This window comes from Barbus barbus, assembly GCF_936440315.1.
Source record: "Barbus barbus genome assembly, chromosome: 16".
Lineage (NCBI taxonomy): Eukaryota > Metazoa > Chordata > Actinopteri > Cypriniformes > Cyprinidae > Barbus > Barbus barbus.
Genome location: NC_136744.1, coordinates 3380367 through 3403047, shown reverse-complemented (window position 1 = coordinate 3403047; position 22681 = coordinate 3380367). Strand labels below are relative to the sequence as shown.

The following is a 22681-nucleotide window of genomic DNA, read 5'->3' as shown; positions in this document are numbered from 1 at the left end:
TTTCAAAGTCAGTCATCTGATGATACTGTGCATAATAAATTCACGTTTATGAATTACACAGACAGGGAGCACAGCGGAATAAAAATAACAACATAGCTGGTCTCATGCCATCACAAACTTTATAAGTTCCACTTCTGATTATGAGCTCGACAACTTCAAGCGATCGACTCACATTGCTTTCATACGCAACTTTTAACTACCACATTCCAATTCACAATCATTCTGTTAGCACTTGAAGGCAGCATCAGTGAAAACTCACAGAGACAATGATAGCTTTAGCAATAAGCCTTACAGAGAGCCAAGAAGCTCTTTCTGTCACGGAACGCTGAGAGGAGCGCCGCGAAAAGACGAGGTCAGGGTCCAAATGCAGGTGAGGTGCTTTGATATAAGAAAATAACAAAAGTGCCAACACAGCACACTAAACAGATACAAAACATGAACACTAGCAGTACACGGAAACACAAAGTCAGAACATGAACAGACTAGAGCAGAATGCAAATAATGCGACCAGGCCGAGTGGTGGGAGAGGGAAAACTATATAGTCCGTGAAGATAGGGAACAGCTGTGGGTGCAATGAGTGTGACAGGTGTGTGCAATGAGACGAGTGTGTGTAATCAGCTGAGTGGAGTCCGAGAGGAAGGGAGATGGCGACCTCTGGTGGAGAAGGGAAAACCTGCAGCCCGGCCTCATGACAGTACCCCACCTCTAAGGAACGGCTTCCAGACGTTCCACTAACCCCAGCAGTCCGGAGGGAGGTGGAACGGTGAAACAGGGGGAGGGATGGCGGGCCAGGCCCGTGTGGAGGCAGAGGACCTGGAGACAGAGGCCGAGCAGGATGCCAGGGTGGATCCGGCAGGGCACGGAGCTTGGGTGGAGCCGGCAGGGCACGGAGCTTGGGTGGATTATGAGCGAGCACTGTCGCCCCGGAAGAACCGCGAGCGGGCACCGCCGCCTCGGAAGCCTTGTGAGCGGGCACCGCCGCCTCGGAAGCCTTGTGAGTGGGCACCGCCGCCTCGGGAGGGTCGTGAGCGGGCACCGCCGCCTCAAGGGGGTCGTGAGCGGGCACCGCCGCCTCGGGAGGGTCGTGAGCGGGCACCGCCGCCTCAAGGGGGTCTTGAAACTTGAAACTGCAGCTTCCTCTTTTTTTCAGCACACATAAAAAGTACAACTGCCAAACTGTGATTCATCATGCTCTTTTTGTTTACCACTAGCGCATGCTGATGGCGTTTTGTTCTTCAATAGTAACTTGCCTCATAGCCTACGAGTCACTAGGTGTCATCATCGTACAGTCTGCATACAGCATTAGATCCATGTCGCACAGCATGATTTGTAATGATCTTATAAGACTGCTGAAATCACAGTCTGTAGAAGGCTTTAGTCTCTGTCTGTTCTCGTTTGTAGATTGTAGTTGTTTCTCCTGCTTCCTGAGCACTTGCAGTTAAAGTATATTCCCTTGAACTATTCTTTGTTGAGAGAGTTTACCATCAGGGGTGTCCAAATATTTTTTTAAAGGGGGGCCAGATTCGATGATGTGGACACACCGGATGCTTCTCATACAGTACAGGTGCATCTCAGATTTTCTTTTTTCGTGTAACATTTTAAAAAGTGAAACTTTCATATATTCTAGATTCATTACATGTAAAGTAAAACATTTTACAATTTTATTTTATTTTAATTTTGATGATTAGAGCTTACAGCTCATGAAAGTCATAAATCCAGTATCTCAAGATATTAGAATATTACATCTGAGTTTCATTAAATTATCATCCCTACAGTATAAATTCTGGGTATCTCTTGTTCTTTGAAACCACAATAATGAGGAAGTCTGCTGACCACTGTTAGGCAAGTTACTTCAAAAATGTAATACATTATGTATTACTAGTTGCTGTCTTTTGAAAGTAATTAGTTACATTACAATATTACTGTCTCTGAATTGTAATGCGTTACACTACTTTTAGTTACTTTTGTGTTATTTTCATCAAAATATCCACAGATTAATCAAAATATCCTCTAGACATTCTAAAATGCCAAAATTTAGTTTTTTTGATGCTCATAGGCTACATCCGGTGGAGGGTGATGTGGTAGGTCTACTATAGCATACATTTATAAAATCACATTTAGATACCGGTATGTAGGTCTACATAAATGTTACATTGTAGTTTAGGTTAAACACAGATAAGCCCAAACTTTAGTATTTATTCAGAAATAAAGCGGAATGTTATGATGTAGGCTAAAAACAATAAACACAATAGCTAGCCGAAAGGCTATTATGAAAAGTATTCAGAACAAAACAAGAATGAAAAATATAAGTTGCTAATCAAGGCAAAATTAATTAATTTAAAGCGAAAGCAAATGGTGTCGTTCTCACAAAGCTCCATACAATCCAATTAAATGTTTCCATATTCGAAATGTAATTGAATGCTAAACTATTATTTATTATGTAAACCAGGCTTTGTATTTAACGCACTTTCCGCAAAAATAAATAAATAAATAAAAAAAATAATTAAAATAAAATCATCCTCTTCACATGAGCAAACATGCGTTTGGCCTGAGCTCATGCTGAACGGATTGTACTACGAACTATTTAAATGAACCAGTGTAGCTATATGTTTGACTATATTTTATTCTGATTTTTGGTCATAGATCATTCAAAGCAATGAGCTTACTTTTATTTTAGGATGCACTTTTTGTCATCTCTGTTTCCTTTCCGTGAACTTGTTTGTAGAGCACCGCGCCAAAAAAAAATTAACCAAACTCAGCAGCATAGCCTATTTCACTCTCTTTTTCTTTCGGTTTGTTATTCTGTTAATTATTGAAGTCAAATAGGCTATATTTCAAGGATTCCATCCTTTTATATATAGATTATGATTTAATAAAAACAGATTTTGTTATGTTTAGCTTTCTGTTGCTTGTCAGCGCTGGTCCGCCACATTTTTTCTCTTCTCCGACCCCGCAGCTCTCTCCGTTAGCTTAGTATTAGTGGCACCAGTGCAGGTGTTTCTTCAGTTACTCGTGCTATTTCTCCATGTTGAGTTTGGTGCTGCAAATAGATTGCACCTGACTATAGCCTAATGCATTTTGTCCTTTTCTCTGATGAACTGAAAATAACGGGAGTGTGTCCGTCTCATAAATATAGAATCCGTCTCTGCAGTCATCTCAAACATCCAATTACAGCAACAGGAAACAAACTATTTTACGCACGGAATTTATTCTCTGGTGCTGTTTTGCGGTGTTGGTAAATTTGCCACTTTTTTTATTTTAGTTAAAATATGCATTACTGAGATTGTAACGAGTAATAATATTACCCAAATTTTGTGCATTATATCAAGACTTTTTTTATTTGTCGCATAGACAATTATATTACTGCATTACAGTAAAAAGTAATATACTACTGTAATATCATTACTTTTGTAATGTGTTACTCCCAACACTGTGTGTGTGTATATATATATATATATATACACACTCGCTGGCCACTTTATTAGGTACATCTTGCTAGTACCGGGTTGGACCCGCTTTTGCCTTCAGAACTGCCTTAATTCTTCGTGGCATAGATTCAACAAGGTGTTGGAAACATTCCTCAGAGATTTTGGTCCATATTGACACGATAGCATCACGCAGTTGCTGCTGATTTGTCGGCTGCACATCCATGATGCGAATCTCCCGTTCCACCACATCCCAAAGGTGCTCTATTGGATTGAGATCTGGTGACTGTGGAGGCCATTTGAGGAAAGTGAACTCATTGTCATGTTCAAGAAACCAGTCTGAGATGATTTGAGCTTTGTGACATGGTGCATTATCCTGCTGCAAGTAGCCATCAGAAGATGGGTACACTGTAGTCATAAAGGGATGGACATGGTCAGCAACAATACTCAGGTAGGCTGTGGCATTTAAACGATGCTCAATTGGTACTAAGGGGCCCAAAGTGTGCCAAGAAAATATCCCCCACACCATTACACCACCACCACCAGCAGCCTGAACCGTTGAGACAAGGCAGGATGGATCCATGCTTTCATGTTCTTTACGCCAAATTCTGACTCTACCATCTGAATATCGCAGCAAAAATCGAGATTCATCAGACCAGGCAACGTTTTTCCAATCTTCTATTGTCCAATTTTGGTGATCCTGTGCGAATTGTAGCCTCTGTTTCCTGTTCTTAGCTGACAGGAGAGGCACCTGGTGTGTTCTTCTGCTGCTGTAGCCCATCTGCTTCAGGGTTCGACGTGTTGTGCGTTCAGAGATGGTATTCTGCAAACCTTGGATGTAACGAGTGGTTATTTGAGTTACTGTTGCCTTTCTATCATCTCTAACCAGTCTGCCCATTCTCCTCTGACCTCTGACATCAACAAGGCATTTTCGCCACACAACTGCCGCTCACTGGATAATTTCTCATTTTCGGACCATTCTCTGTAGACCCTAGAGATGGTTGTGCATGAAAATCCCAGTAGATCAGCAGTTTTTGAAATACTCAGACCAGGCCATCTGGCACCAACAACCATTCCAAGTCACTTAAATCCCCTTTCTTCCCCATTCTGATGCTTGGTTTGAACTTCAGCAAGTTGTCTTCACCACATCTAGATGCCTAAATGCATTGAGTTGCTGACATGTGATTGGCTGATTAGCAATTTGTGTTACCAAGCAATTGAACAGGTGTACCTAATAAAGTGGCTGGTGAGAGTATATATAATAAGGCTGTCAGTCGATTAAAATGTTTAACCTAATTAATTATATGCTGTTTCGATTAATCTAATTAATCGTGAAATAAATTTAACTGAAAATACCCACAAAAGATTATTTAAAGCTATTTTTGTGTTAAATGAGAAAGTATCAAGTACACATTACAAACTTTAGCTTTAGAAAGACATAATTTATTTGATTCAACATACAATTTATTACACAGTCATTTAGGCTATAACGACCTAACAAACTATGGAACACAAAAGAAGATAATTTAAGAAATATCTTAGTATTTTTTGTTCATACAATGAAAGTCCATTAAAAGAAAGGTTTTAGGGTCAGTAAATGATGACAGAAGTATTTTTTTTGGGGGGGGGGGGGGGGGGGGGTGTAAACTATACCTTTAATGTTAATTAAATATTTATTATTAGTTTTGTTTATTATTATTACTATTATTATTATTATTATTTAATGAAATGGTACTCTAAATAAGAAACTAAATCTGCCAGCAGGCGGCGGTAAATGTCTTTATGAGTCATTCATTCAATGGATGATTCATTGATTCAGGAATTAAGTAAATGGCTCTATGAATGAGTCTTTGAATTATTGGTCCACTCAATTCATTCAAAACGGGATTTTCAGAAACTAAACACTGTTGTGTTGCTTGGAGATGCACAACAATTTTGCTATAGCTTTAAAGGTAATTATATTCTTCAAAACTGAGCAAAAACACATAATATTGTGTTTAAAATATAACACAATATCAACTTCATATTTACTGAACTGTTGTATTAATCACATTTAAACTTGTGATTTTCGGGACAAAATCGTCACTAGTTTAATACTGGTCTTCCTGCTCATGTGGAGCAGGAATATCGCTTATCATATGATATAAAAATGAGACAAAAACACATACAGGGGGATTTTTGCACCAATATCTTGAATTTTAGGGCATAACTGCATTTATGGACTTGTTGCCCTGCATCATATTGTCAACAGTCAACTGTATGAAATGTAAGATGATGTACAGGTCTGGGGGGCCAGTGAGTTAACTGACAGTGCTGTTAACATTTGACATTTGTTCTGTGCTCATGGGCGTCACTTCAAAGATTTTACATAAGTTATCAAAACAATTGCAAAAGGTAGTCCGTGGAAGTACACTGATATGTCTGAACTCGGTGAAAACTCTATATACAAGCAAAACATGAGTTTTTATCATAAAAGTTTCAAAACTCTCTTCTGTCACTTCCTCATCTTTATTTTTCATATTGTCTGTGCATAATTTCGCTGGCTTCTGCGGCAGATCACACGATAAATAAAGACATAATTGCTTACTTTATTTCCTTCATGTTTATTACCGTATGACAGCGCGCTGCAAAAGTGTTGTCAAATCCACAGTTTTCCCGCAGAATTGGGCTACTTTTTCCCTCTGTGGGTTGTTTTTCAACTATGTGGGTTGACACGACACCACTAATGCAATATTTACCCACCAGAACATGATTGGGCTAGTTTTGGACTCATTTTGAGAAGCTGTGTGTGGATTTTGTTGTGAAAACCTGGAAACCCTGTTCATATCGTTCTTTTGCGCATCCGGGTCAGTTCAGAACCATGATCTGTTCACACTGTAAATCTGATATTGGCAACATTTAAAACATCAATGTGAACAGCTGAAAAATCAGATCTGAGCAAAATCGGAATTGAGCAGTTCCGTACTGTTAACATCCCAATTGTGCTCTTTGTAACATTCTTATGTGATCATAAAATAACCCAAATGGAATCTCTCTCTAAAGTCATATAAAGAACTTTGAACTGAAGCAATTTCATAACCAAAAGAGGACATTTTAGGAATGTCCCTAATGATCTGTAAAGGTTCGGGATATTTGCCATCTTTAGAGAACTTTTAGGGAATGTTGTGCAAGGTTGGGAAAATGTCCCCTCCTACGTGGGGATTGAATCTTTGCAAACAGAGCTGCTGAAGGCAGACATCTACAGATCAGCCAGCAAGGAGAAAAATATGAGCAAAATGTGTGGTGATGATGATAAGATCTCCTCTAATACTTTAAAGGAGACCATTGTGAGAGTGTTAGAGTTGTGTGAGAAGCAGGAGACTCAAGCTTAAGTCTCCATTTGATGTAAAAGTAACTTAATTTCTGTCTAGGAGAAATATTTGAGAAGTGTACCAATATTGGGATCTTCCATTTGGCCTAGCACTATCCCCATGCACAATCACGCATGGATGCAGCACTGGCTGCTTTGAGACTTCAGGGTATCCATGTACTCAGTTATATTGACGACTGGCTTATTTTAGCCTAGTCTCAAGAGATGGCAGTTCAACTTCCAGATATTGTCCTCACCCACATAAAGCTATTGGGGTTGAGACTAAATGCGAAAAAGAGCATGTTTCTCTTAGTGCAAAGGACAACCATCCTGGGACTAATCTTGGACTCGATTACGATGCAGGCACAATTGCCTTGTGCTTGTATCAACTCGATCCTGCCAGCAGTGTTCAAGATTAAGCAAGGCCAGGCCATCACTGCCAAACAGTTTCAGAGACTGTTGGGTCTAATGGCAGCATGATACCGTTTGGCTTTTTGTACATGAGAACAAATAAAGTGATGGCTCAGAACCAAGGTTTTTTGTTTCCTAAGGGACACCGCATTCTGCCTTATGAAAGCCCAGGGAATGAAGACTCCATCCCAAGATGGTGGAGTTAATTAGCAGGAAGTAGATCTGCTTGCCTCCCAAGAGACTGTCTGCTCTGGTTCTCCTCACACATCCAACTCCTTTTGGACTGGATGCCATTGTGCAGACGTGCAGGCAAGGCTGTACACTGTACACCTTTTGAACTCTGGTCTCTCAGCTGAGGTCATAAAGACCATCGTAAACTCTAGAGCTCCCATCACAAAGGAATTGTATGCCGTGAAGTGGAGAATTTTCACATCATAGTGCAGAGAACACAGGTTGGACACAGTTAACTACCTAGTGGCTTCAGTGATGGAATTTCTTCAGAATCATCCCTGTCCATGCTTAAGGTCTAAATGGTGGCCATAACTGCCTTCCATGCACAGTTAGGTGACGGTTCTTTGGGAATACACCTATTCCTTTGTGACAAACTGAGAAGCATCACTGTAGCTTGTCGCTGATTGGAGATTATGTTGTTTGTTATAACTGAATCTTCTCTCCCCTGTTCAGGTTTGAAAGTTTAGCCAAATAAATGATTTGTATAATTGCAGCAGATCAAGTAATGTTTGTGTTTCTTTATTGGAAAACAAACCTAACATGTTCAAAGGTAATTTGTTAAGTGTATACACTGGCACTTACAGGAGGAATGGCTGCTGGGAAAACTTTTCCGGCCCTCAGACACCAGGTCTGGCTCTCCAGTACACAGCATCTTTGCATTCATCTGTCCGTCAGGGAAACAGCGGTGGAAGTAGTCTGGCCTTGGTCTGTGATCAAGATCAACACCAGTGGCAAAAGCATGATTACAAATAACAGGACAGATATACTAATAGGTCTTTATATACAGTATGGATACATATATACTTTATACTTATGTATATAGAGTGCCCTCCACTAATAGTGGCATCCTTGGTAAATATGAGCAAAGACAGCTGAGAAAAAAAATCTGCATTGATTATCCTTATGATCTTTAGTTCAAAAAATCGTTATAGTGAAACAATTGAAATTGGGAAGAAAATCTCATGGTGAAATAAATGTTTTTCTCCAATGCATGTTGGCAACAATTATTGGCACCCTTAGAAATTCTTATGAGTAAAATATCTCTGAAGTATATTTCCATATATTTTCCAATATTTTCCATATTTACATTTTTAGCACACCAGGGTGACTAGGAACATGAAATTGTCCAGCCATGATTATAAATATGAGGAACACAAAGGCCAAATTCTGTTAATCATCCATCACAAGGAGTAAAACCAAAGAATATAGTTCTGATGTGCAGAACAAGATTGTTGAGCTTCACACACAAAAAAAGGGACTGTAAGAAAAGAGCTAAAGCATTGAAAATCCCCATTTCCACCATCAAGGCAATAATTAAGAGGTTCTAATCAACTAAATATGATACAAATCTGCCTGGAAGAGGACGTGGGTCTATATCATCTGTTGTTCCACATGTTGTTCGGGAGGGTTTCAAGAAAAATTCTCCTCGCTCGTTCAAAAACAAACTCTAGCATATTCAGTTGTCAGACATGACTGGAACTCCAAATTGGACTGGCTTCTATGGTCTGATGAAACAAAAAAAAGGATATTTTTGGCAGCAAACCCATCAGATGGGTTTAGTACAAATAGGGATAAAAAGTACCCCATGTCCACGATTAAATATACTGCTGGATCTTTAATGTTGTGGGCATGTTTTTCTGCCCTGGAGGCCCTGGACATGCATAGCATCATGGATTCTAACAAATACCATCAGATAAAAATCAAAACCTGACTGCCTCTATTAGAAATTTTATAATGGGCCATGGTTGGATCTTCCATCAGGACAATAATCAAAAACAACACAAAAATGGGTCACTCAGCACAAAATGAAGCTTTTGCCATAGCAGTCCCAGTCACCTGTTCCCAGTCCCAGTCAAACTCATTACAGGAGAAAACTCAGAGCTGTTATCCTGGGAAAAGGACATTGCAATAATTGGGAGCCAATAATTGTGGCAAACATGAACTAGAGAAAGCATTTATTTCACAATGAACCCCCCCCCCCCCCCCCCCCCCCCACACACACACACACAGCAATTGTTTTTGTGAAGTAATTGTTCTACTTCAATAATAGGTTAGAATTTTGTTAATTCTTTTAAAGAAAGATCAAAAGGATGAACAATGCAGATTTATTTTCATATATATATGTGTGTATGTGTGTATATATATATATATATATATATATATATATATATATATATATATATATATATATATATATATACAGTATATATGCTGACCATTTTTTCAGGGTACTCCCCTGTGTGAAGGTTTTAAGGATGAACGGATATTTTCAAGGTATGGATGGATGGATGTTCTACTACATACCACTATTCACTATGTTTTGTATTTAGAGGGGAGTGAGTAATGTGAAGTGTCTAAATGCAGCTCAGAGAACACTGAATGTTAATTTTAAAGCAAATTCCTTCTGGAATCAAAACAGGTATTTCAGGGGATTCCCCTGTGGACAGAGGTGAGCAATATAACATGAGATCAATATAACATGTTTCCCAGCATTCTGCACCACTGTGTCTGTGTCTATTTTTAACCCTCCAGTGTGCATTGAGCCTAGAACAATCCTGGCATAAAATTTTGTTGGGAATAGTACAGAAATCATGTTTGTACATTACCTGCCAACTATCAACTTGATGGTATTTGTGAAGACACCATTCAAAGCTAGTGCGAGTGATACCGCTGCAAAACAGAAAAGAAAAAGAAAACAAAATAAAACAAGAGACAGGCAGATAAATAATGACTTTGTTACTTAGACAAAATTCACAGTTAAGTGACTTTTCCAATCTGATATCAGCCTTAAACCATCCTCTATATTATGTCCTAAACAGCAAAGGTTGCCTTCGCAACTGATGCCAAATACTTATCTCGTTGCAGAATTGCAGTGCACAATTTCTTTGTCATAAGCTTCATCTGAAATTTCTTGTTAACTGTTAAAACTTTTCAGGTACACTTTAATGGCACTGGGGTTCTCTGAATTTGAACTATGCATACAATTTCAAAATAATGGAGAGTAAGTAGAAAAAGATAATTAATCCTGTGCATTAATAACCCTCATTCTCTGAATTAAAACCTATAAGCATAATCTACTGTCCTTATCCAAATTTATCAGTGAGTAAAAGAGATGACTTGGGAGTGATAGCAAATTAATGTTCCCTATCTGTCAGTCAATTCGATGTTGAGTCAAATTACTGACACTAGGAGTCACTTTCGGGAGCCCTAAACACCTATTTAGGCGGCTATATGCCTTGAATTGATGCCTATTTTCTTTTTGTTGTTATTCCCAAGGTGAAGATCCACAAAGATGTGGCTTCACATTGGTGCGCGTCTGCCTCCGGTCTTAAAGTGTACTGTAATAGCAACGAATCATGACACCATGGGTGGAAAGTACCTGGGGAAGCAAGACCTGATTGTTAGATTCCTGAGAGGTACAAGGAGGTTGAATCCTTCAAGACTGCACCTGATCCACTCTTGGGATCTCTATCTCGTCCTACAGGCCTTGCAGGGCAATCCATTTGAGATTGTGAAGATGATGTACGCTTGCATGAGTGTTTGCATGAGTGTTTGCATTGTGACGCTTGCATGAGTGCCCTCCCCCTCCCTGAGGTGGCGCTCGTGTTCCACAGGTTTGGTGAACCCAGGACATTACTTCCTACCTCCTAGCACTCATCATAGCACCCTTGTAATTTGGCTTAGTGCTCCATATGCAGTGATTCCCAAACAAATGATTACATATAAAGTATTTTCCCACTGTTCAGTTTCCATCTTGGTGAACCCTGTGTCTTTCCCTAAATGGAGACTGCTTCATTGCTAGTCGCTGTGGCATAGCTGCATTTGGTTATTGGAATGTGAAAGCTTGCCAGCATCTGCGCAGCCAACTCTCCTGACAGAGTTCAGTAGTTGTGTTTCAGTTCAATTCAACACAACTTTGAAGGGACTTATTTCACTTTCAAATAAGTGAAGTGAAGTGACATTCAGCCAAGTATGGTGACCCATACTCGGAATTCGTGCTCTGCATTTAACCCATCCAACGTGCACACACACAGCAGTGAACACACACACACACCGTGAACACACACACACCGTGAACATACACCCGGAGCAGTGGGCAGCCATTTTATGCTGCAGCGCCCGGGGAGCAGTTGGGGGTTCGGTGCCTTGCTCAAGGGCACCTCAGTCGTGGTATTGAGGGTGGAGAGAGCGCTGGACATTCACTCCCCCCACCTACAATTCCTGCCGGCCGGAGACTCGAACCCGCAACCTTCGGATTACAAGTCCAACTCTCTAACCATTAGGCCACGACTTCCCATCATTCAAGTATAATTCGTTCGAAGTAATGGGGCTTCATATAACGTTATCCAAAGAAACAAGTGTTAATGATAAATCCCCTGCGATGTTTGTACTGATTAATGTATACAGGCTACCAGGGCACCATACACATAGGTGTATGGTGCATAGACTTTATTAAAGAATTTGCTGATTTTCTATCTGAGGTAGTGCTGGCTGCAGATAAAGTCCTAATTGCTGGTGATTTTAATATCCATGTTGTTAATGAAAGAGATTCGTTGGGATCAGCATTTATAGACAATCTAAACTCCATTGGTGTTAAACAACACGTTTCAGGACCTACTCATTGTCGAAATCATACTCTAGATTTAATACTGTCATATGGAATTGATGTCAGTGGCGTTGAAATATTGCAGCAGAGCGATGATATCTCAGATCATTATCTAGTTTCGTGTATATTCCATATAGCTAAAGCTGTAAAGCCAAATACTTGTTACAAATGTGGTAGAATCATCACTTCTACCACAAAAGACTACTTTATAAATAATCTTCCTGACTTATCTCAATTCCTCAGCAATAGCTCAGAACAACTTGATGATGTAACGGAAACTATTGATTCTCACTTTTCTAGCGCTTTAGATACGGTTGCTCCTTTATGCTTAAGGAAGATTAAGGAAAAGAGTCCAACACCGTGGTATAATGAGCACACTCGGGCCTTAAAGAGAGTAGCCCGGAAAATGGAGCGCAGCTGGAGAAAAACTAAATTAGAGGTATTTCGTATTGCTTGGCGGGAAAGTACCCTATTCTACAGAAAAGCATTAAAAACCGCTAGATCTGCTTACTTTACGTCTCTTTTAGAAGAAAAAAAACACAACCCCAAGTATTTACTTAATACAGCGGCTAAATTAACAAAAAATATAACATCAGCAGGTGCAGACATTACCCAGCAGCACAGTAGTAATGACTTTATGAACTACTTTACTTCCAAAATCGAAACTATTAGAGATAAAATTGTAACCATGCAGCTGTCAGCCACAGTATCGCATCAGATAGTGAACTATAGATCCCCTGAGGAACAATTCCACTCATTCTCTTCTATTGGAAATGAAGAATTATATAAACTTGTTAAATCATCTAAACCAACAACCTGTATTTTAGACCCTGTTCCATCTAAGCTCCTAAAAGAGGTGCTTCCAGAAGTAATAGATCCTCTTCTGAATATTATTAACTCATCATTGTCATTAGGATATGTCCCAAAAACCTTCAAATTGGCTGTTATTAAGCCTCTCATTAAAAAAACACAACTTGACCTCAAAGAATTAATTAATAACAGACCGATCTCGAATCTCCCTTTTCTGTCAAAGATATTATAAAAGGTAGTATCATCACATCTATCTTCCTTCTTAGAGAAAAATGATATATGTGAGGATTTCCAGTCAGGTTTTAGACCATATCATAGTACTGCGACTGCTCTCATTAGAGTTACAAACAACCTGCTTTTATCATCTGATCGTGGTTGTATCTCTCTATTAGTACTACTGGATCTTAGCACTGCGTTTGACACTATTAACCACAACATTCTTTTAAATAGACTAAATAGACTAAAATTATGTTGGCATTAGAGGAAGTGCACTGGCATGGTTCAAATCATACTTATCTGACCGCCATCAATTTGTGGCAGTAAATGAAGAGGTATCATACCAATCACAAGCGCAGTATGGAGTACCTCAAGGCTCAGTACTTGGCCCATTACTTTTCACGCTTTACATGTTACCCTTGGGAGATATCATTAGGAAACATGGTGTTAGCTTTCACTGTTATGCTGATGATACCCAGCTCTATATTTCTTTGCGATCTGATGAAACTTACCACTTTGCAAAACTAACGGAATGTATAGTAAAACGCAATTTCTTACTGCTAAATTCTGAAAAAACAGAGGTGTTAATTATTGGACCAAAAACGTTTGCATGTAATAACCTAGATCACTGTCTAGTACTTGATAGCTGCTCTGTAAATTCTTCGTCATCAGTTAGGAATCTAGGCGTACTTTTTGATAGCAATCTTTCCTTCAAAAAACATGTTTCTAGCATTTGTAAAACTGCATTTTTCCATCTTAAAAATATATCAAAATTACGACCTATGCTCTCAATGTCAAATGCAGAAACATTAATTCATGCATTCATGACCTCGAGGCTAGATTATTGGGTGGTTGCTCTGCACGTTTAATAAACAAACTCCAGCTGGTTCAAAATGCAGCAGCTAAAGTTCTTACTAGAACCAGGAAGTACGGCCACATTAGCCTGGTTCTGTCAACACTGCACTGGCTCCCTATTAAACATCGTATAAATTTTAAAATCTTGTTAATTATTTATAAAGCCCTGAATGGTTTAGCTCCTCAGTACTTGAGCGAGCTCTTATCGCATTATAGTCCTCCATGTCCACTACGTTCTCAAAACTCTGGCCATTTGATAAAACCTAGAATATAAAAATCAACTGTGGGCGGCAGATCCTTTTTCTATTTAGTGCCCAAACTCTGGAACAATCTAACTAACACCTAGACACACTCTGTCAGTTTAAATCTAGATTAAAGACCCATCTCTTTAACATGGCGTACACATAACACACTAATACACTTCTAATATTCAAATCCATTAAAGGATTGTTAGGCTGCATTAATTAGGTCAACCGGAACCGGGAACACTTCCCATAACACGGTTCTTAAAGTTGAATCAAGTGTGTTAGGTGAGGGAGACAGTGCTGGGGTGCTCCAGGACAGTTTGACAACCGCTGCATTTCAGAGACATGTTCTTAATATGTGACACATATAACAAATACATACATGCACACAGTTTTAAGGCAGCTTTAATCGCCTTTTTTGTTATTTCTTGACTTAACTGATGACATAATTACGACATTGCATGCTCGTAGTTTATTTCGCGATTTTATATGAAATGATACAAGGTACAGCGTGCACCGGCTCCTCGTGCATGCTCAATTGAAGAGCACGCAGTAGCATTTTCTCACTCCATTGACCAGTGCCTGCCACTAAAGTGAAGTTGGAGCGCGCATCTGAAAAATGTCTCCAGTTTGATGTGATCGTAAAGACGTTCTGTGTTTAAATAAACAATGGTTCTTGTCATGAAAAAAAGAGACAGAATCAGCAGTTGTGAGTGGGGTGGCCAGCCTAGCCCTGCCCCTGCATTTAATATTTTTAATGTTAACTGAAAAAGAACAATCGCCTGCCGTAACGCACTATTTTTGATAGCACTAATATATATATATATATATATATATATATATATATATAAAATAAAGTACAGTGATTACAGTGTGGAACATGGAATAAACAAACAGATTGAAAGTTTATTACTTATATGACTATTGTCATGTTAATATTGTAAACATTGTGATTATTATAAAAGAGCACATGAATCTAATATTCACTGACACAAAAATAGAATATAACTGAAGACATGTCAATGAAGCAGAGTTTGGTATATGCACCATGCTAATTTAGAGATAATGTACAGGCAGTCAGTTGTCACAAAGGTAACCCCAACCTAACAAAAAGATCAGGACCCAAACACAAAGCAGAGTCTACTTGCCACATGAGTAAATAATTAATGTATGAATGAATGAATGAATGATGCATTTATATAGTGCTTTATTGTGTATTGCTGTACACCCAAATCGCTTTACAATCATGTGGGGGGGTCTCTCCTCAACCACCACCAGTGTGCAGCATCCACTTGGATGTTGCGACGGCAGCCACACTACAACGGCGCCAGTGCGCTCACCACACACCAGTTACAGGTGGAGAGGAGAGAGAGTCATTGAGCCAATCAAGTGTATGGGGATTATTAGGAGGCCATGATAGACAAGGGCCAGTAGAGGGAATTTGGCCAGGACACCGGGGTTACACCCCTACTCTTTACGAGAAGTGCCATGGGATTTTTAATGACCACAGAGAGTCAGGACCTCGGTTTAACGTCTCATCCAAAAGACGGTGCTTTTTGACAGTATAGTGTCCCCGTCACTATACCGGGGCGTTAGGACCCACACACAGACCACAGGGTGAGCACCCCCTGCTGGCCTCACTAACACCTCTTCCAACAGCAACCTAGTTTTTCACCGGAGGTCTCCCATCCAGGTACTGACCAGGCTCAACCCTGCTTAGCTTCAGTGAATAGTTGAATAGAAGTTTATTGTCATTGTACCATTTGCATGTACAACGAAATTTAAAAGTACCAGCCAGTCAGAGTACTGTAGTCATACATACATTCATAAGATAAAAAAAAAAAAAAAAAAAGGTACAGAAAATTGTACACAGTCACATTCACCATCTGTCTATTTTTTTCACATCTCATGAAAACAGTGTTTTTGATTATTGAGAGTGGTTATAGCTGTTGGATAAAAAAAAAAGCTGTTGTTTTTTAGTCTGTTTGTCCTGGCTCTAATTGTCCTGTATCGTCTCCCTGATGGTAACAGTTCAAACAGATCATGTCCAGGGTGTGATGTGTCTTTGAGGATACTTTGGGCTTTCTTAATACAGTGTGAAGTGTGTAGATCTTCCAGTGTTGCGAGAGGGCAGCCTACGATCTTCTGTGCCATGTTTATGACCCTCTGGAGCGCTTTCCTCTGAGCCACTGTACAGCTGATGAACCATACGCCAATGCAGTAGGTTAGGATGCTCTCTACAGAGCACCGATAGAAGGACACCAGTAGTCTCTGAGTAATGTTGTTCTTCCTCAGCACCCTAAGGAAGTATAGTCTCTGCTGGGCCTTTTTCAGCAGCTCAGAGGTGTTTGTGCTCCAAGTAAGGCCCTCCTCTAACTGGACTCCCAGAAACCTGAAGTCAGCTACCCTCTCTACACAGTCCCCACTGATGAAAAGTGGAGTAATGTCCGTTTTCTTCCTCCTGTAGTCAATGATCAGCTCCTTGGTCTTTATGGTGTTGAGGAGCAGATTATTCTCCTTACACCACCATGAGAGCCGCTCCACCTCTTCCCTATAAGATGACTCATCCCCTCCTGATATGAGTCCCACCACCGTAGTGTCGTCTGCAAACTTCACAATGGTGTTGCTATAGTGAGCGGGGGTACAGTCATAGGTGTAAAGAGTGTAGAGCAGAGGGCTCAGAACACAGCCCTGTGGAGAGCTGGTGCTAAGGCTGAGGGCTGTAGAGGTGTATCGGCCCACTCTGACCCTTTGACTGCGATCAGACAGAAAGCGTTTAATCCACATGCAAGTGGAGTGTGGAAGCCCTAAGTCCTGAAGCTTGTCCACAAGTTTGACAGGAAGAATGGTGTTAAACGCCGAGCTATAATCCACAAAGAGCATCCGGACGTAGCTCCCCTGCTTCTCCAGATGGGAAAGTGCAGCATGGAGGGCTGTGGCCACGGCGTCCTCTGTGGATCGGTTTCCCCTGTAGGCAAACTGGTAAGTGTCAAAGCTTGCAGGCAGGAATGATGTAATGTGACTCCGCACCAGTTTTTCGAAGCACTTCATTACCACTGGTGTGAGTGCAACTGGCCGGTAGTCACTCAGACTCGAGATGTGAGATTTCTTTGGTAATGGGACTATGGTGGAGGATTTCAGACACGGTGGGACAGTGGACAGGGCCAGTGACTGGTTGAAGATCTTAGTAAAAATTCCAGCCAGCTGATCCGCACAGTCTTTCAGTACCCGGCCAGGGACGCCATCCGGTCCAGCAGCCTTCCTTGGGTTCACGGACCTCAGCGTATGCCTAACTTCCCTCTCGTTAACTGTGAGAGTTAAGTTGCTCAAGGCCTTGAGGTGTGGCGTGGCTGTCTCTGGCGGCTCCACCTCAAAGCGTGCAAAGAAGAGGTTTAGCTCCTCTGCCAGTGTGGCATCACCCTCATCAGCTCCAGGATTAGTCCTGAAATTAATGAGATGCTGGACTCCCTGCCACACCTGCCTGCTATTGTTGCTGTCCAAATGGTCCTCAATCCTCCTCCTATAATCCAGCTTGGCCTCTCTGATGCCTCTCTTCAGGTTTGCTCGGGCAGCACTGTATTTCTCCCGATTTCCAGACCTGAAAGCGATGTTTCTCTCTCTGAGCAGCTGCTTGACCTCCCGGGTCATCCAGGGCTTCTGGTTGGAAAAAACCCGGATGCGTTTGTCCACTGTGACAGTGTCTGTACAGGTCTTTATATAGCACAGCACACTGTCTGTGAACACTCCCAGGTCCTTATGTTCAAACACCTCCCAATTGGTCCTGTCAAAGCAGTCCTGCAGCTGTTGAGAGGCACCATCAGGCCAAGTTTTGATGACTTTTGTGCTGATAGAAGCAGTTTTACAGAGGGGGGCATATGCGGGGATCAGAAGCAGGGACACATGGTCAGACTGGGCCAGGTGTGGAAGTGGTCTCGCCCTATAGCCCAACTTGATGTTAGAGTAGACCTTGTCCAGAGTGTTAACTGCTCTAGTAGCACATTTAACATGCTGGTGGAATCTAGGGAGTGCTGCTTTCAGGTCCGCATGATTAAAATCCCCTGCTACTATAAGCTCAGCGTCAGGATGCATGCTCTGCTGTCTACTAATACTCCCATGTAAAAGTCCAACAGCCGAGAAAGCATTAGCGTCCGGTGGAATATAAACAGCGGTTATTATGACTGCTGTAAACTCCCTCGGAAGATAGATGGGCCTGCATTTAACAGTAATATACTCCAAGTCCGTGGAGCAGTATCTGTCTACAGTCACTGTGTTTGTACACCAGCTGTTATTAATGTACACACAGAGCCCCCCTCCTCTGCTCTTACCAGAGTCCGCTGTCCTGTCCTGACGCTGTACAGTGTAGCCTACTAGCCCAATAGCCGAGTCCGAAATAGATGGTTGAAGCCAAGACTCCGTGATTAACAGTACACAACTATCTCTTACCGCATTTTTGGCAGCAATCTGTAGCCTTAGTTCATCCATCTTGTTTGCGAGGGATCTGGCGTTCGCGAGAAATAGGCTGGGAAGTGGTGGTTTAAATGGGTGCCTTCTTAGCCTAGCCAGCGCGCCGGCTCTGCCGCCCCGCTTCTGCTTCCTGTCTCTGCGCCGCCGCACCCCTGGGATGGTAATCCATGGTGAGCCGGGGGTTCTTGCTATATCCACCGGGATATTATGCGAGTGGATAAACTTATTCTTAGAAGCTCACCAATTAAACCAATTCTTAGAAGCTCACTCCAGCTGAAGATGGTATTCATAGTACAGAAAGTGCACAAGATAAAACAAAACACATAAACACGTAACCAAATAAAACACTGACTGGTAGAGCACTAAGCCGCAGCAACTGTGTGCGCCGCCATTTTGGACAACCGGTCTTGGGCTGCAGGGTGATATGGCTGTGGCTGTGATATGTAAGTAAAGGATAATGTATTACACAGCTACTGAACAAATAAATAATTATTTGTAATTCTAGCCGCTTTTCCACCACAATTTTGAACATTTTTCCCCCAGACCTGTTGCTGTCTGCATTTCCATCGTGGTCTAAAGTACCGAGAAGATTAGGCAAATAGTCTGGTGACGTAGGTCTGCGCTCGTTTCTCAATACCCAATATGCAAATTTCGGACTTACATTCTCAGTAGTTCGAACTTCGCAAGTTCGACTCGGGAGTGTGAACTCCTGCAGACGAGACAACGCAAGTTTGGTAATTCTGCAAACAGCACACTTGATAACATCAGTCAGCTCGCCTTGGCTACTGCAATATTCCTCATTGTATTTACAATAAGACGAAATATAATATCAAACACCACTGCTTCTTTTCATTTTCATTTAAACATATGAATAGCCGCAAAATGTAGTTCAGGGAATGTACATACAGTACAATGAAACGACATATTATATCAAACAGTATTGCATCTTTTCATTTACATTTTAACATATTAATAGATTAATAGAATAAAGACCAAAGATTACCTTTTAGATTAGAGGCTGCAAATTAGCCTTTGGCTAGAAGCCTATATGTGGAGCATCGGCTGCTTGAAATTGTAGCAATGTTATACTGCATTGTCCCTGTTAAATAAACTAATAAATAAATAAATAAAATTGACCCAAAACAAATTATATCGTATGTTTAACCACTACAGAGACATCAGGGCCAGCAGCAAATGTCAGAAGGACTAGCCGAGTTGAGGCTGCTCTCTGTTACGGGGGTGTGATGAGACGTGAGACGTGCAGATCCATTTGCAAGCTTTATTCCAAGGCGTGGTCAGAAAAAGGCAAGAGTCAAACAATGGCAAACAGGTATAACACAGGCAAGACAAAGAGTAATCCTAAGGCAAGGGGTCTTCGATCGGTGAACAATATCCAGAGGGCTGGAGAAGAGGGGTAGTCCAATAACATGAACTATGAACGAGAAACTAGGGTAGAAAACTGGCTCCGTAAAGTAGCTATTGCTAGGAGAGAGATATACGTTAAACAATACCAGAGTCTAAACACAAACACGGAATGGCTCGGTAAAGCAGCTAATGAATGAATGAATGAGGCATTTATATAGCGCTTTATTGTGTATTGTTGTACACTACACAACAATACTCAGCCGTGAGAGAGGAAGTTCATGGGTTATTTAGAGAGTGCGATTGAATTCAGCTGTGTGTGTGTACTCAGTACATGCAGCTGTGTATGTGTAATCGGTGCAATGGATGGAACTGTAGTCCGAAGTGACATGTAACAGTCTGTGTGGTGTGATAGTCAATATGATGGAGAGGCGACCTCTTGTGGCAGTCAGCCAGAGGGCCATGAAACGGATTTGTGACAGATGAAGGAGCGGCTTTCAGACGCACCAAAATCCATACAAAACAGGAGGGCGGAGGAGCGGAGGTGGAACAGGGGGAGGGACGGAGGTTCCAGGTCCATGAGGAAGTGGAGAGACTGGGGACTGAGGCCGAGCTGGCAGAGCAGAGCACCAAGATGGAGCAGGGAACCAGAGCAGATGGAGCAGGAACCCAGAGCGGAGCCGACGGAACTGGTGCCCACCAGGTTGGAGTAGACGGAACAGGCTGAGCAGAAGACCACCAGTGCAGGAAAGAGGTCCACTACGGCGGAGCAGAAGACCGCCAGAGTAGGACAGAACACCACCACGGCGGAGCAGATGGAGCAGAGGACCCCCATGGCGAGACCATGGTAGAGACTGAGACCTAGAGAATGCAGAGACAGATAGCACAGACAGAGCATTCATGGCCCCAAGGACCTAGGCAGAAAATGTAAAGAGTTCCTTAACAATTTCTCTGGTGACAACTGAGCGGACAGGCAGTTCATAATCAGGCTCATTGACTGAAACTGGACTGACAGACAGTTCATTAATGGTCTCTTTGGAAATTACAGGGGTAACGGGACAGACACAGAGTGTATTTATGGTTTCTGGGCTCATGACAGACAGAGTTAAGAGCTCAATTAAGGTTTCTGGGATCATGACTGGACTGAGGGGCAGATAACAGGTTCATTGATAGCAATGGGACTGACAGAAACTTCAAACACATTACTTGAAAGTGGACAACCAGATCATTCAAAATCACAACCATTGATTTGAACTGGACAGGTTGACAATTCCCCCTCAGACTCATTAGTAGGAACTGGAAAGACGAATGATTCAACAACAGACTTCTTGACTAAAACAGGGCAGACAAAGTGTTCAAACCTATTACTTGACATAGGACTGACAGATGGCTCAACATTAGACTTACGGACTGAAACAGGACTGGCAGAAAGTTCTAAATCAGGTTCGTTGACTGAGACCAGATAATCAGACAATTCAATGACAGAAACTGGCAAGACAGACAGTTCAATATCAGTAGTAACATCAGGAAACAGGTCGAGTTCATTAACATCCTCCTTAACCGGAGAGGTACAGCGTTCATCTACGGTTCTTTCGACCGTGACATGACGGGCTGAAAGTGCATTGCTGTGCGCCACCACCACGCAAGGAGCTGAAGTGAGCACCACTGCTTCGGAAGGTTCTGCAGCATGTGCCGCCACCTCTGGAGAAATAATTATTAATATCACCTAGATACCAAAAAAATAAAATCAAGATTCATCTAATTTTCATCATTTTTGAAAGAAGAACTACTATCAGGAATTTACCTCATAAGAACAGCGCGATCTGACATGGCTTTATTCAGCAGAGAAGATCATTTCTGTCATTTATTCTTATTGGTTAACGTGTTATTTTTACATAAACCTGTACGGATTTCACTAGTTGGGCTTTTCCTGAACATCTTGCTAAACTGAGTATTTCTATTTGTTATCCAAAGAAAGTTACATAAAAAAGTTTAAGTATTAAAGTTATTTTAAAGCTAAAGTGAAGTGACATTCAGCCAAGTATGGTGACCCATACTCGGAATTCGTGCTCTGCATTTAACCCATCCAACGTGCACATACACAGCAGTGAACACACACACACACCGTCAACATACACCCGGAGCAGTGGGCAGCCATTTTTATGCTGCAGCGCCCGGGGGGCAGTTGGGGGTTCGGTGCCTTGCTCAAGGGCACCTCAGTCGTGGTATTGAGGGTGGAAAGAGCGCTGGACATTCACTCCCCCACCTACAATTCCTGCCGGCCGGAGAATCGAACCCGCAACCTTTGGATTACAAGTCCGACTCTCTAACCACTAGGCCACGACTAAAAGGCTAAACTATTCTATGTTTGACTCAAATTTAAAGAATAAAGAGTTTAATTTCTATTAAGGTTTATATGGATTTTAAGATGTAGCCTAATTAGCGATTTGAATAATTAAGTTACTTATTGAGTAACTAAGTTACTTTTCAGAGAGAGTAATTAGTAAAGTAATTTAAATACAATATTAATGAAGTAATTAGTAACTGTAATTAATTACTTTTTGAAAGTAACTTACCCAACACTGGTAATCAGTGCATTGGAAGATGGGAACTGTAGTCCAGAGTGACATGTAACAGTCTGTGTGGTGTGATAGTCAATAGGATGGAGAGGCGACCTCTTGTGGCAGTCGGACGGAAGGCCATGAAC

General features: G+C 41.3%; 1 protein-coding gene across 1 annotated transcript in view; it reads right to left on the bottom strand.

The window, feature by feature from the left end:
* The window catches only part of plpp4 (phospholipid phosphatase 4), a gene marked incomplete at both ends in the record, with an annotated part of 117946 nt that overhangs the window by 18371 nt on the left and 76894 nt on the right, over positions 1 to 22681 (bottom strand). Inside the window, 2 exons of the mRNA XM_079436453.1 lie at positions 7999 to 8123; positions 10023 to 10086. Of these exons, the coding sequence (XP_079292579.1) occupies positions 7999 to 8123; positions 10023 to 10086 (189 nt within the window). The remainder of the gene's footprint in view (positions 1 to 7998; positions 8124 to 10022; positions 10087 to 22681) is intronic.